The 16,418-nt window shown below is 43.7% G+C and overlaps 1 protein-coding gene across 2 annotated transcripts in view; it reads right to left on the reverse strand.

Annotated features, from left to right (window-relative positions):
• The window catches only part of DCP2 (decapping mRNA 2), a 49,793-nt gene extending 48,494 nt beyond the window's left edge, over nucleotides 1-1,299 (reverse strand). For both annotated transcript variants that reach the window (XM_081505694.1, XM_081505692.1), the window contains exon 1: nucleotides 1,114-1,299. In XM_081505694.1, the coding sequence (XP_081361820.1) occupies nucleotides 1,114-1,166 (53 nt within the window). In that variant the 5' untranslated portion in view covers nucleotides 1,167-1,299. The remainder of the gene's footprint in view (nucleotides 1-1,113) is intronic.
• Between the last annotated feature and the right edge of the window lie 15,119 nt (nucleotides 1,300-16,418).

Below are 16,418 nucleotides of genomic sequence, written 5' to 3' on the forward strand. Positions count from 1 at the left end.
ATGGAAAAAACTACATCTACCAAATAGGGTTATTTTGAGGATTAAATGATACATGTGAAGAGAGCAGCCAGTGGTAACTCAGTAGTACCTCCACTAGTATCAGTTCTTCCTTTCCCCTGAAAGTCGTGAATGCGACACAACTACTAAAAGTCAGACGTTAGACATAAATACAGTGAAAAGTGGTCGTTTTAATCAAAGCTTGTATTCATTTGTAATTTAAATTATTTCACAACCCACTTACACCAGCGACAGCTCAGATTATTACTACATCAAAAACATTTCCTTTTCCTGAAGTAAAATTTTAAGTCTATTTTACACATGCTTGAAAGTGAAAGTACATTTGCTTGGCTATCTGAAATTACAGCCAACAAGAGAGAAGAACGCAGAAAAATTTCTCTTGTAGAAGTATACCATCAGTTAAAACCCAGCAGCTGAGAATACCGTTCAAGAAGGATAATTAAGAGATGGAGGAAAAAAGCAACTCCAGACTTTTTTTCTTCCCCTCACTCCCAGGGATAAGTTTGGGGATGAACAAGAGAGTAATTCTTCACAGCAATTTACAGAAAATGCCACGGACATATGAGAATACCCCCCCCGGGGGGTGGGGGTAAGTTTGAAAATTGTTCTCGACTTAGGTCCGAAAAGCTGGGACTCCAAGACTTAAAAACCTTGGGATCTTTCAACAGAACTGGGGAATGAGATGGAGGGAAGAGAGGGTAAGACGGTCTGTAGAAGTCAGAGTCAGAAAAAGCAACGGGAGGGGGAGGGGCAGCCCCCAAAATGCCAAAGACCCAGGCTTTAGCGAAGCTGCTTCGCTTGCGGGAAAGCAAAATAGTTGAGCAACTAAGAAAATGAGGAAATCTCAGCGCTGCGAGAGGAGGAATGGAGGAGGGTGCGTGAGAAACAGGGAGGCTACAGCGGAAAAAGAGGGGTGGTGTCGTCGGAGATAAGAATCGACCGAGAAAAGGAGCAGAGGCGAGACGGGAAAGCCGGGACAAGGATGTGAACCGACAGAGGAGACGCGGAGGTCTCCAGGGTCGCCGAAACTGAAGAGGGGAAAAAAGAAAAGCAGGGGACGACAGGGGGCCGAAGCAGCGCGGGGCGCTACGGTACCTGCAGAGATCGTCCAGGACGCTGCCGGGAATCTCCACCCGTTTGGTCTCCATGATGAGGACCCACAGCAGGAGCAGTGCATCCCGGCTCCGCGCGGCCGGGGACCGAGGGTACTGCAGGAAGACTCCGGCTCGGCGGAGAACGCGCAGCAGCGGCGGCAACAGCGGCGGTGGCTCCTGCGGAAACGAGATGGGGGAAGGGGCGGGACCCGCTCACTTCCTTCCGGCTCCCTCAGCCCGGGACCCCGAGGCTGGGCCGAGGAGGGGGGGCGGAGTCCCGAGAGCCACGCCCCTGCTCTGCTTGAAAGACCCAATGGAATGATGGAGAACTGGGAACCCGAGAAAGCTAAGCCAATGAGCCGTTTGTTTATTGGTCCGTCGGCTCCAATCCCTCTTCAAGCCGCTCAGTTACTACTCAGTAAACCAACTTCCCGCCGCTGGTCCCGGGCCTTGGGGTGGATAGGCGCATGCGCATCATCCCTCTTTGACTCTACTAGGAAGTCTGGAGGGTACTGGTTTTCCCTCTAGGTGGTCTTCCGCACTATCTCTCCGTGACTGAGCAGGCGCTCCGACCTTTGCAGTGCAGAGCCTGTGCACGCATTCAGCACGAGTGTGCATGCATGGTTTCTGTCACCAGATACCCCGCACACACTCGCACCACCGCCCCCACCACCTCCAGGCTCTGTATCCTTTCACTACAACCCCCCGAAGAGAGTTGTCAATTTTGTGGTGGCGCACCTGGTTCACTCGGCAGGCACCCAGTCCTAACTGTGAAGACAGGGGTTTTATCCCAGTATTTGACACCCTGTGAAATATGAATTGATTGAACGTGAACTCGGAAATCTTCATTCCACCTGCTGCAAGCTCACATCACTCCAACCAGCTAGTCATCATTCATTCCACAATCTTGCTGCTGCTGCTGCTAAATCGCTTCAGTCGTGTCCGACTCTGTGCGACCCCATAGACAGCCGCCCACCAGGCTCCGCCGTCCCTGGGATTCTCCAGGCAAGAACACTGGAGTGGGTTGCCATTTCCTTCTCTGATGCATGAAAGTGAAAAGTGAAAGTGAAGTCGCTCAATCGTGTCCGACTCTTCCACAACCCCATGGACTGTAGCCTACAAGGCTCCTCCGTCCATGGGATTTTCCAGGCAAGAGTACTGGAGTGGGTTGCCATTTCCTTCTCCACAATCTTGCTTAATGGAGTCTTAATGGATCCTTGGAGAAACTCTGGATCCATCCATTTTTCAACTTGCTCCTTTTATATCAGACTCACGGGCCCACACACACCTGCTCAGCCGTGAGTTTAGTTCTTTCTACCATTTAATCTCCCATGTTTTCTCTTAATAAAATATCCACTGCCTTTATGTCAGGTTCACATTAATTTTCCACACTAGTCCAAGAGCTGCCTAACCAGTACCGCCTCTGCCTCCATTCTTAGCCTGTACAACTGCCCAAGTTTTGTTTTGTCCAGATATGAACAGATGACTATCTTTTCGGCTTCCAATGCGTGTTCAAGCCCAAATTTGATATAGGAGCCATCTTACCATCTACTCTGTTTTCCATCTTTAACTTTTTGCTTTTTATTGGAAGATCCCTCAAGTTTGTTTTCCAGCCATCTGTAGTTTTTACTTTTCTAGAATTTTCTTTCATTCTTCAAATGTCTCTTAGTCATGGTGTCATAGCCATTCTTCATAAATCCCATATTCCTATGAGGATATTAATACATTTAAAAGCCTTCTTCCTGAATAGTCTTTTATTCCTCTCAGTTGCTTTTTTCTATTAATTTGGTCACCGCCTATCACATCAGAAGTTTTCTGGTGATGCTCAACTCCTCACTCATACTTAAGAGTATGAAACTAAAAAACTGGAGTCAAGCCTATAAAAGCTAATTGGAGTGGAGTCTGGGGGAGGGGAGTTCTGGGGAGAATGGATACATTTATATGTGTGGCGAATCCCTTGCTGTTCACATGGAACTGTCACAACATTGAATCGTGTGTGTGTGTGTGTGTGTGTGTGTGTGTAAAGTCACTCAGTCGTGTCCAACTTTTTGCAACCCAATGGACTGTAGCCCCCCAGGCCCCTCTGTCCATGGGATTTCCCAGGCAAGAATACTGGAGTGGGTAGCCATTTCCTTTGCCAGGGGATCTTCCCAACCCAGGAATCAAACCCGCGTCTCTTATGTCTCCTGTACTAGCAGGCCGCTGTTTACCGCTGCGACAACCTGGGAAGCTATGCCCTGAATACAAAATTAAAAGTTAAAAAAGAGCTGATTGGAAGCTCCCAGTGTGTGGGTGGGACTTGAGAGCTTCACAGTAGATGATCTGACTGGGCTATTGGTTGGGAAAACATGGCGTTGAAATCTGTAGGTCATTCTTTCTAGCTGGTCAGATTCCCTAAAGAGAAAATCCTTTCAGGTCAAACTGGAAGTATTCTGGAAGTCAAGTAGGGAAGCACAGGCTGGAATATTCTGTTTGCTCTCTTCAGTCCTCCCTGCCACAGTACTAGTCTATTTTGGGTTTAATAAGAAATAGGCCCTGAGGCAAGGATTTGAGTGCAAGTAGTTTATTTGGAAGATGATCCTGGGAAAGACTTGTGGCAGAGAAGGGAAGTGAGTCAAGAAAGGGAAGAAAGCCAATGAAAGGATTTTTATCAACATAGTACTGTGGGTTGACTGGAGCTAATCCCACTGGAGAAACTTGAAGGCCAGCATGAAGCACACTTCAAGGGTTATCCTACTCAAGGGGTGACAAAGATGATACTAACTTCCATCAGATATTTGTTCAGGACTGCCCTGGGGGTCATCACCCCAGCTTGCCACATGGGCAACAAGGAAGGCTCTGGTGACAAGAAAAAGCCCTCATCAGGTGGAAAAAGTTAATTACATGATGATGAGATGCTATTCTTATAGTTGCTCAGCCTCGAGACCAAAAGATGACCCTGGAGACAACAACAGGAGCATCAGTGGTATATTGGACAGGAGGATCTTACACACATGACCACGAAGTGACCCTACCATGTGCAGCTGATGGTAGGTAGGACATGACAGAAGGCAAAGGGGGCTACCATTTGTAGGTGGAATTGACATCAGGTGGGCTGAATGACTAATTAAGGTCTATATTTAAGAGGATTGGACTGTCATATGAGTGAAACAGAAACTGGACAAGCATGGGATGTACAGGAAGCAAGAGAACAGCCATCTTAAACAGCCTGACTATAGAGATGTGCAGGTAGCTTGGGTAATGGATTGATAAGGAGGTTGGAGAGCCCCTTCAGCAGTTCCGTCTTGCTGGGTATGCATTCTCTCTATCCTACTGTCACAAGACCCCATGAGGCCTTCCTGAGATAGACACCACTCCCCATGTCCTCTACTTGCCTCTTTCTGTAGAAAAACTTTAGCCAAAGATTAAATTTAATCAGAGAAGTAAGAAAATGTGAAAGCAAAGGAAAACAATCAAACAAACAAAATAATAATTTAGCCATTGAACAAAGTTAAAGACTTTTAGTTTCTCGTCAAGGGCTACAGATAATATTCTGAGCTATATCCTTTGAGCTGTTTATAGACACTGAAACTCTCATCAGGTGGAAAAAGCTAACTATACAACGACCAGACTAGTAATGACATAAACTTCTCCATCTTACACGATTCTGAGAACTGACTTCAAAGAGATGGGAAGAAATCAACCCTGGAACTGAAGATTAACTGTACTTAAAACAATCAAGATGATACTGATCAGACCACTGCATGACCAGTTTCAAGGTGACTGTCAGAGCTGACTATGCTGTTCTGCACGTGGCCCCCTCTCTCCACCTATACACCCCTAAAAACTCCCCTTTGAAAGCTCGCAGTTAGTAATTGGCTTTTAGACACACGTCTGCCTTCTCCCCAGATTTCTGGCCTCCTAAATAAAGTTGTCTTTCCTTTCCTACCAACACTTGTCTCTCAAGTACTGGCTTTCAAGCAGCAAGCGGATAAACCTGAGTTCAGTAACACTAACTGAACAGCTTTTCTCTGTCTGGGGAGCACCTTGGTGGCTATTTTTCCTAGTTGTCCACTTGTAATTCAAGTCTGGCTTTCAGAGTACTCTAAATGACAAATGACGTCAGTCAAACCATGGTGGAAGGCAAAGAGGTGTTTATCCCCAAGTCGTCAGTGGTATAAAAGCAGTCAGGTTCCCAGCCCCTCTGAGGAATCTAGAGGAGCTCTTCCTGCTCCCCTATTTCTTTATAGTCTCCCAACTCAGAGGGAGCCACACAACTCATTTTTTGACTTTTAGGGGCCAAGAAGTCCCCAGACTCTCACAATGCTAAGTCGATCTTCCCCACAAAGAATTCCAGCAATGTCTGAAGCCAAGCATCTTCCAAGTCACTTTCCTGCCCATTCTCCATCTGACCCCTGCTTCCCCTCCACACTTCTTGGAGCTGGGCTCCTGCACAGTGGAGCAGCCCTCTGAGCTGTGACTTCCAAAGAACCCAAGGCCTCATTCAAACCCAACTGTCCACAGCAGTCTGTGGCTCGAGAGCGGAAAATAAACTGGAGTTTGCGGCGAAGGGGAAGGAAGATGCTAGCGTTCTTAACTTACAATACTGATGTGGGAACTTCCCTGGTGGTCCCAGTTGCTAAGACTCTGCGTTCCCAATGCAGGAGGGCCTGGTTTCAATCCCTGGTCAGGGAACTAGATCCCACACGCTGTGACTAAGAGTTCACATGCCACAAGCAAAAGATCCAAGTACCACAACTAAAAAAGATCTCACATGCTACAAAGAAGATCAAAGATCCCACATATTGCAACTAAGACCTGGTACAGCCAAATAAATAATTAAAATATTTTTTGAAAATACTGATATGACGTTTAAATAGTTGGCTTGCTCAAATCTTTATGGTTTTAAAATATGCTATCTCATTTAGTCTTTATAATGACATGGGATAGGCAGATAGCAATTAATGAGGCTTATAAAGATTAAGTGACTTATAAAGATTAAAGTATGTAGTGAAGGCAGGGCTAGAATTCAGGTGTTAGAACTAATCAGCAGGAATTCTGCTTCAAGGAAAATGACACAATAATAATTACTGATGTCTGTACAGCATACTATAATAGAAAATTATTTCCAGGTACAATAATCCTCACAACAAAAAAAACTTGTTTGTGGAATTCTAAAAATAATACTGAACAAGCTTACTGGCCTCTCTCAAGTCAGCCAAGCTCCTGACAGCTCTGTAGGTCTTTCAGCTCTGCCCCACTCCACTTGTTAACTCAGGACGTTGGTGAGTTGGCCCTGGTAGCCCCAGACATCATATCCTGATCTGATGACACTCAATAAAAAGAGGAGAGAATGAGAGCTGCCAGGTGTCAAAGTAGCCAATTAAACCAGCAAGCCAAAAATGACAGAGTTAAGCCTTTAACCACTTACTGTGACAGTGTGAGAAAGAGGTTAAAACCAGACCTTTCCATTTTCCCATGGAACAGAGCAACGGTCAAGGTCAGGTGGATTAGCTCAGATTCATCTATGCTGAGGATGGATTCACTGAACAGAAAGCTCCAGCTGCTCTATGGACCCTGGGGAAGGAAGACTAGGAGGAAAGAGTTAAGAGTGAAAAAGTACTCCCCCTTTCTGGGTAAGGAAGTGTCAGCAGAGGTGCCTTAAAGACATCTACACCAGTCTTAAAGAGACCTCGCAGGGAAGGCCTTGGAGCTCGGAATGCACAGAGAGAAGCACAGGAGTCTGAGGCCTGAGGCCTTGACAGCAGCCCCCTCTCCCAGTCTGCAGGACACTAGCTGTGCACCAAGGCTGTGGAGGGAAAGCGGATGTACCCCATGAGGCCTGCCAGGCCAAGCGATAGGCCTGAAAATTCCCGCATGGGTCTTGAACTGTGAGCCAGACTCCTCAAGAACTGCGGAATTCAGTGAACCCTGAAGCCTGTCCTACCTCTGAACCTACATGAACCCACACATTTCTTTTTATTTCAGACAAGGCTTTCTGTTATATGGACCCAAATCATTTCAACTGACATGTTCCACTAGCCAGCCAGAGGCCCAGACCAGAAACCCAAGAGTGAATCTTGATGCCTCTTTCCCACCATTTCCAGTCTACCAGTGAGTCCTGTCCAATCTACCTCCCAAACCTATCTCAAACCCATCCTCTTCGTATACATATAGCTGAACCACTTTACTGTGCACTTGACACTGACACAGCATTGTAAAGCAACTATATTTCAATACAAATTATAAATAAATAAAACCCTTCTCTCCAACCTCAGCTTTCCCCACCTCAGCCCAAGCCACCTCATCTCTCAGTTGGACACCTTTGATACGTTCTTCCTAACTGCTCTCCTGTCTTCCGCTCTCACCATCTTTTAATTCGGCCTCCACGTAGCAGTAACAGTGATCCTCTTAAAATACAAATTTGATCACATCACTCTCCTGCTTAACCCTCACAGGAAAATCAAATTTTCGTGGCATAGTCTAAGAGACTTTATAAGGTGGGGCACCTGCCTATCTCTCTCACTTCCTTGTATGTCCCATTTTCATCTCACTACACTCCAGCTGCCTTAGTCTTCTTCCAATTCATAAAAAACTCCAAACTCTTGGGCATTCTCTGGCAGTGCAGTGGTTAGGATGTCATGCTCTCACTGCTGAGGGCATAGGTTCAATCCCTGGTCGGGGAGTGAAGATCTTACAAGCTATGCGGTCAAAAAAATCCAAAACTTGAAACTCTTTCTGCATACCATTCCCTCTACCGGAATGTTGCCCACACTGTCTATAATTCCCTCCTTTTCATCCTTTATGTACAACTTAACCATCACCTCTCAGAAAGCCTTCCCTGCCTATTGTAACTAGTCTATACTGCTATTATCAGTCACCTTCCTTTCTTTCCTTTTATACTATGCTCCTCAATGTGATTTTTTTCAACTCATTTCCCCACCCCCCCCAACTATATCATAAGTTACAGGAAAGCAGGGATCTTTTCCATGTTTTTCATTGAATCCCCAGTGCTTAGAATGCTTTCATTACATGCCAGGCACTCTATAAACATTTGCTAGTCAAGAATAGGCAAATGAGTAAGTTATCACCAAATATGTGCTGAGCTTACTGAGGAAGAAGTGATGAGATGCAAAATCTTAGCATGAGTAAGTGTGAATCTCCTTTAAAAAAGTGCATCCCTGGCTAGAAATCTGTTTGAACAGATGAACTCATTCTAGGTCAGGTGAGTTTTTGTTACTTGCACCAAAGAGTTCTAATCAATGCAGAGTTCACTTGCTTTCTCTTCCTCTATGTATGTGTATATGTATATTATATATATATATATGTGTATATATATATAATATAAATATAGGTAATAGATATGAAATGTAATATACAACATAATATATAATACATACCTATGTGTGTTAAACATAAATATATGTATAAATACATATATAAAACAACTCTTGATGCTAGAACGCTAACATATCTCCCTTTACTTTTACCCTCCTCTTCCTGCTCCTGTCATGTCTAATTTCCATGCCCTAATAAGTTTGCCCAGAAGTGTAGGAGGCAGTTCAAAAGGAGAAAGTATACTTACCAGATTCAAATCAAAAAGCTCTACTCTGGAGGCAAATAACCTTCTTTTGTATGAGAATAGCTCAGGAAAAAGAAAATTGTTCTAGAATTTTCCAGTTTTGGAAATAGTTTCTTAATTTTTTAAAATCAGAAATATAATCTCTGTAAGAGTTCTTAAAACTTTTCTTATTAATTCCTTGTTGCTGATGAAGGGCTGTTTTTTTTTTTTTACTAAAATTTCAGAAACTAAGTTACTAATAGACCCTAATTATGGTGTTGATTCTTTGAATAAATTTTGTTGTTGAGTAAGCGGGCTGGAGTTTGTTTTGTTTTTGTTTCTTTAACTGACCTTTTAAGCATCTTAATTGGGGAAAGCTCTGAGTCTCAAAACATCTCATATTGAATTTAAAAGAAATTTTTGTTGAAACAACAGCATGCAAGTCCTAAGTACTCCTCCAATCACTCTTTATTAAAATAATCAGCTCAGTTGGGCCCCATCTCTGTTCCACATGGTCAATGTGGAGCTCACGGTCCAGAGTTGGTCCATGAATCTCCCCAGAGAGAGGCCCCATCTGGGATGAGCCTGGGAAGCCCTGTTTCCAGAAAACGCAGAGAAAGCAGAATCCAGACACCAGAAATCTGTTTTCTCTCTACCACCAGAGGGCATCCATTCCTTTTCCCATTTCTAAAGTTGACATCATACTGCCTTCTCATCTTTTTAGCACAAGAGCTGGACTTGAAAACTGAACCTCCACTCTAACAACTTCAGATAATTATCTTATTGTCTGGTTAAATGATTCAGATCTCTAAAAAATCCCTTTCCCACATAATAAAACTCCCCTCTTAAAGTTAGCCTTCTCTTCTTTCTATAGTCATTGCAGCATTGCTAAAGGGTGATACAATCTCACTCTCTGCAGTAGTTTTACATTATTTTGCTGCCCTAACAAACCCAGGGATTGAACCCAGGTCTCCCACATTGCAGGCAGATTCTTTACCAGCTGAGCCACAAGGGAAGCCCAAGAATACTGGAGTGGGTAGCCCATCCCCTCTCCAGGGGATCTTCCCAACTGAGGAATCAAACCGGGGTCTCCTGCATTGCAGGCGGATTCTTTACCAACTGAGCTATCAGTGAAGGCCGTATTATTATCTTATAGTTCTGTAGATTAGAAGCCCAACACAGATCCCACCAGGCTAAAATTAAGGTGTTGACAAGGCTGTGTTCCCTGCTGGCAGTCCTAAGGGAGAATGGGTTTCCTTGCCTTTTCCAGCCTCTAGAGACCACCTGCTTTCTTTGGTTCATGCTTCTCTTCCTCCCCTCTCACGCCAGCAATGTTTGGTCAATTCCTTCTCACATCACATTACTCTGACCTTCTTTCATAGTCCTGTTTCCCTGTGACTCACTCCTTCTACTTCCTCCTCCATTTTTAAAGAGCTCAGTGATTGCAATGTGCCCACCCAGATAATCTAGGACACGCTCCCTATATTAAAATCAACTGATTAGCAATCTTAATCACCCCTTTCCATTAACAACAAGTCACAGATTCCAAGGATTAAAATGGACATCTTTGGGGGCATTATTCTGATCGTCACACACTATAGGTATCCTTGCTTTATAGCTTTTCTCTATAGCTACCCACCCCCTTACTTCCATTTCTAGGAACCATTGACAAATGTCATGGTGACTGAAAATTGCTAGTTTTAGTGAATCAAAATTATAGCGCTTTAGCTCCTTTATTCTGTGGTTTTTCCAGTGGTCGTATATGAATGTGAGAGTTGGGCCATAAAGAAAGCTGAGCACCGAAGAATTGATGCTTTTGAACTACAGTGTAGGAGAAGACTCTTGAGAGTCCCTTGGACTTCAAGTAGAACAAACCAGTCCATCCTAAAGGAGATCAGTCCTGAATATTCATTGGAAGAACTGGTGCTGAAGCTGAAACTCCAATACTTTGACCACCTGATGCAAAGAACTGACTCATTGGAAAAGACCCTGATGCTGGGAAAGATTGAAGGCAGGAGGAGAAGGGGATGACAGAGGATGAGATGGTTGGGTGACATCACTGACTCAATGGAGATAAGTTTGAGCAAGCTCCAGGAGTTGGTGAGGGACAGGGAAGCCTAGCATGCTGCAGTCCACAAAGAGTTGGACACGACTGAGCGACTGAACTGAACTGATTCATTGTGCATGGGATCACCTAGCTTTAAAACAGTTGTTATTTAAGGGTAAAATAATGTCTAGGATTTGCTTTAAAATAATCCACCAGGGGAAAAAGTTGCAAGGCAAGCAGATAAAATATGGTAAGCAAAAGGGTGATAATTTTTGAAGTTGGGTGGTAAGTACATGGAGTTTCTTTATATTCTTTTCTTTTGTACATATTTTCAAATATTCATAATTTAAAAATTGAACATTTGAATTCAGTTGACCTCCTGATTTTTTTTTAGTATTTGTGTGGAAAACATTGATAAGAATAGCCCAAATTACATTAGAGACTGCTCTGGTGGCCCAATGGCTAAGACTCCACACTCCCAATGCAGGGGGCCCAAGTTCAGTCCCTGGTCAGGGAATTAGATCCCACATGCTGCAACTAAAAAATATCCCACACGCTGAAAGTAACAAAGTCCCACATGCTGCAACTAAGACTGGCACAGCCACATCAATCAATCAATCATTATTTTTTTAAACTGCATACTAAACATGTCCTTTTTAGTACACTAATTGGAAATGCAGCTAACTTAAAATTTTTATTGAGATATAATTTATGAGATGCAGCAGACTTTTGTAAAATTAAACCTCTTATTTTGAGAAAACTGGAGATGCATATGTAGTTTTAAGAAGAGACCTGTGATGTACATTTACCCAGTTTCTGACAACAGTAACATCTTATAAAATTGTAGCAGGAGGGGCTTCCCCTGTGGCTCAGCTGGTAGATCATCTGCCTGTGATGCAGGAGACCTGGGTTCTATCCCTGGGTTGGGAAGATCCCCTGGAGAAGGGAAAGGTTACTCACTCCAGTATCCTGGCCTGGAGAATTCCATGGATTGTGTAGTCCATGGGGTTGCAAAGAGTTGGACACAACTGAGTGACTTTCACTTTCACATTCATATTACTGAACATGTGTAAATATTCTCTAAATAAATGAAACTTAAAAATAGCAGGATATCACAACCAGGAGACTGAATCAACAGTCAAGGCATATGTTTTCATAACCTTAAGCATCCTTCACGATGCCCTATTACAGTCAGCGTTTGCTGTGCAAGTGAGAGGTGTTTACTGTGTATTATAAATGAAGACCCTCTCATCAACTTTACTCACCTTCCTCTCAACTTTGCTTAGGGACTTAACTTGCTGCTGCTGCTAAGTCGCTTCAGTCGTGTCTGACTCTGTGCGACCCCATAGACGGCAGCCCACCAGGCTCCAACGTCCCTGGGATTCTCCAGGCAAGAACACTGGAGTAGGTTGCCATTTCCTTCTCCAATGCATGAAAGTGAAAAGTGAAAGTGAAGTCGCTCAGTCGTGTCCGACTCTTAACGACCCCATGGACTGCAGCCTACCAGGCTCCTCCGTCCATGGGATTTTCCAGGCAAGAGTACTGGAGTGGGGTGCCATTGCCTTCTCCGACTAAACTGGCAGTTGCTTAAAATTATCAAAACCTATTTTTCAGAGCTGTTAAACATGCTGCCTGGTATAACCCTAAAATCAAACTGGCCAAATTTTAAGCACCATAAACAGATAGTAAAATATGAGCTCAAACAAGGGATTGAGAGCAGTGCACAGCATAGTGGAGAGGCACCCTGGAACTCCAGTATCAGGGCAGCGTGGTGGGGCTGCAGAGCAGCTGGGGTAACCACTTGGATGACCGGGAGTCATCAGCTGTGCAACCAACACTGCTACTGCCAGCAGCCTCCTCCAACATCCAGGCTCCCCTTTCCCTTCAGTTAAAGGACTCACTTAGGAATGTATGTTGGTGCACCCACTACGGAAAACAGTATGGAGGTTCCTCAAAAAACTAAAAATAAAGTTGCCATGTGATTCAGCAATCCCACTCCTGGGTATATATTTGGACAAAACTATAATTCAAAAAGATACACGCCACCCCTGTTTGTAGTGGCCCTATTCACAATAGACAAGACATGGACGCAACCTAAATGCTCAATGACAGATGAAAGGATAAGGAAAATGTAGTACATATATACAACGGAATAGCACTCAGCCATAAAAAAAGAATGAGATAATGCCATTTGTAGCAACGTGGATGGGCCTAGAGATTATTATACTAAGTGAAGTAAGAAAGAGGAAGACAAATATCACATGGTATCACTTACACGTGGATCTAAAATATGACACAAATGAACTTATCTACAAAACAGAAATGGACTCACAGACGTAGAGAACTGAATCATTTTGCTGTACAGCAGAAATTAACACAACATTGTAAATCAACTATACTTTGGTTTAAAAATTAAATAAAAAAATTAAGGATTCATTTAAGAACTGACATTTCCTGGCTCCTCTCGCAACTATATGTGATTTGATAGAGCAGCTACATTTGGCCAAGAAGATGTATGCATAGGGTAGTCTAGAATTTCAATAAATTTGCTAAAAAAAAGTGGCAAGCTCTTCTTTACACCTTCCTGTGGCCAACAACTGACCCTGTGGTCAGAGCAGTAAAACAGAAGATGGTATGGACTCTGATGAATTGAAGCCACCAAATCAGACCTGGAGTACTTCTCTGTAGTACTTTACTGAGAGACAGAGAGAGGAGAGAGAGAGGAGAGAAGAGGTAAACTTATCTTGTTAAGCCATGATATTGGGCTTTATTCTCTTACATGCAGACAGTAATCCAAACTGACATAAGCAATCTTCTCCTTATCTAGCAGCAAAGGTTGTTCTCATTTGAGTCTGAAGACTGCTGTTTTGATTTGGAAAAAAAAAATACTTCAATAGGCTTTTGATCATATAAAATTAAAGGCCTGAAATGACTATAGACTGAAAAGTTTGAAACAGTTCGGAGGTAACCAGCTCTGTGGAATGATGCAAAATTTTTTCTTCCTTTGAGCAAAATTGAGGCTCTTCAGAAAGAGGGTTACAAAGTTTGTGGAAAGGATAAGGAGCAGAAAAGAAAGATTTCTTCTCATTTTAGAAGAGGAAAAAAAAAAGCGTACAGTTGAGGGCCTGACCTTGGGTTGAGTTTAAGTTCAAGATTCCCAAATCTATCATCTATTCTCTCAAAGATGCTTCTGTCACCCAGGGGCCTGAGCAGAGGGACAGCTGGCAGGGCAGCCTCCTGCAGAGATGGGTCTGGGAGCCAGGATATCAGTATACACTAATTTTAAGGTAGATTTCCTTTTTTTTCCCCTGAGGGGAATTCTCTCTGCTGATATCCAAGTGTAGTGAGCATCTGTCTTATCTTTTCTTTTTTTTTTTTTCCAGAATCCATTTTGTGTCTGGTAACATGAAGCTATGTTTTCTTCAGGAGCACCTCCTCCCCCACCTTCACCCTTGTGTTTTGGGAGGGGTTGATTCCTTACCCCCAAACCCTTCATCCTAGTCCCCAATATCCAAGAGCATCTGTCACAGTGATTACTCAAGAGTTAAGCTAGGAACCAAGTCATGCTCAGTAGATCCAATGCTATGACATTTGGAGGACTTTATGAAAAAGGAATGCCTTTTTTCTGCTCTGCTTGCTAAAGGGCTCAGAACATAAGCCTGGAAATTCAGTGCCTTCTCTGCTATCACTCAGGAGGGCCTGCCAGAGAATGAAGCCAAAACAGAGGAAACAAGGATATGAGACCAAAGAAAAACAAATTTCTGGTCACATTGTTTGAACCCTGGAATACAACCAAGGCTTGAAATACATGTAGCCCCTGGATTTTTCATTACCTTAGCCAATACATTCTCTTGTATTTATGGAGGTGCTGTTACTCTTTAAAACCAGTTTGAGATTGAAAGGTTGTTGCTGAGCTGTGAAAGACACCAGGATCCTTGGCCTCCGGAGGACAGGAATTCAATCCAGGGCCAGTGACGAGGCTTGATCACTCAGAGCTTTTGTGTAATTAAGTTTTATTAAAGTATAAAAGAGATAGAGAAAGCTTCTAACATAGACATCAGAAGGAAGTCCCCCCCTGCTAGTCTTTAGCCTGATGTTATATAGCTATTAGCAGGCTGCTTGGAGAAGGAAATGACAACCCACTCCAGTACTCTGGCCTGGAGAATCCTGTGGATGGAGGGCCTGGTGGGCTGCTGTCCATAGGGTCGCATGGGGTCGGACACGACTGAAGCGACTTAGTGTGCATGCATGCATTGGAGAAGGAAATGGCAACCCACTCTGGTATTCTTGCCTGGAGAATCCCAGAGACAGAGGAGCCTGGTGGGCTGCCATCTATGGGGTCGCAGAGAGTTGGACACAACTGAAGCGACTTAGCAGTAGCAGCAGCAGCAGCAGCAGGCTGCTAATTGGAGAAAGAAAATGTCTCAAAACTCAGAGATTGGCACCAGGCCTCTCACCCACAACATAAATTTTGAGATAACGTTGGCACAAGGTGCATTGTCCCCCATAAGAAAAACACATTGATTAGCTCAAGGTTTGAGAAAAGACAAGTTCAGGTGGAACCAGGTGTCATCATGGCAACACAGAATTTTAAGAGAAACCTCCTTTTTAATTTGTATCGAGATGGGAAAAAAAACTGACACTTGTAATTTGTTTTCTCCTGCCACTTAAGAGAGAGATAGAAAACATCTGACACTTGCAGCATATTTCCTCCGTTTGGAGACCCCCAGCCTTCCTGCCTGTTAACCTCTCAAGACGACTGTCTGTCTCTTACAACCCTAAGTCCTGACTGACACACACAGCAAGTCTGGTCTTCCTGTATTTGGGGGAATCAAGGAAGAAGTGTGTGCCTACATTTAGAGTGTATGTTTATTAGGGGAGCAAAGCAGCGTAAAAAGAAGCTTGTGAGAGCAAGAGAAGATTGGCAGGAATGGAGCAGCAATCCAAAAGCAAGAGGGCAACTGTGGGGATGGAGATGAGAGCTTAAACCCTCTACTTTGACACTCAACAAGAATGACCTCTGAAACCTGCAGAACTTGAGAGCACTCTGATTACACCAGTGAAGTCAATATATCTGAAATGAAATATGATATATGCAGAAAGCTGTCTCATATATCCAAGCGGGAAGAGCTGAATCAGATGGTTGGCTAATATTATTCACATCTCCAAAAAAACAATGAGTCAACAATAGGCATAGACAGGAAAGCCTGAAAGAAATCTGAGATGCAGAATCTGGCACTGCCTCTCCGAGTCCCATAGATTGAATACATGCTGAGTAGCCAACTTGGCCATCCGCTTGGCAGTACTTCCACATAATGGCTGTGATGGGACCTTCAACCTTAAAAAATTACTCAACTTAGGCGCTATTTCAATTCAACATTCTTCCAGCAATTTAAGATTACAATTTTATGTCGCTTGTAGCCTTCCATCAGCACTGTCAAGGCTGATGCAAGGCCCTGCAAAGGAGAAGGCGCAAGTTCAGATTAAAACCATTTGAGAGCAGGCAACGCCAAACTGTGTCAGGAAGCCAGGTCCCAAGGCCAAGGAGGGTCCTAAACAGAACCAGAGTTTGGGAGCGGGGTATGGAATTGGAAGGGTGAGGGCGCTAGTTTCTGAGTCATAGACACAGTAATAAAAGATTAGGTTGGAAATGAACAAAGAGATTTTGGTAATTGTTCTAATCAAACTGTGGCATTTGCGTATGGCCTTTGTTGTCTTG

Source organism: Giraffa tippelskirchi, chromosome 7, assembly GCF_054371585.1.
Source record: "Giraffa tippelskirchi isolate mGirTip1 chromosome 7, T2T-mGirTip1v1.2.pri, whole genome shotgun sequence".
NCBI classification, from domain to species: Eukaryota; Metazoa; Chordata; class Mammalia; order Artiodactyla; family Giraffidae; genus Giraffa; species Giraffa tippelskirchi.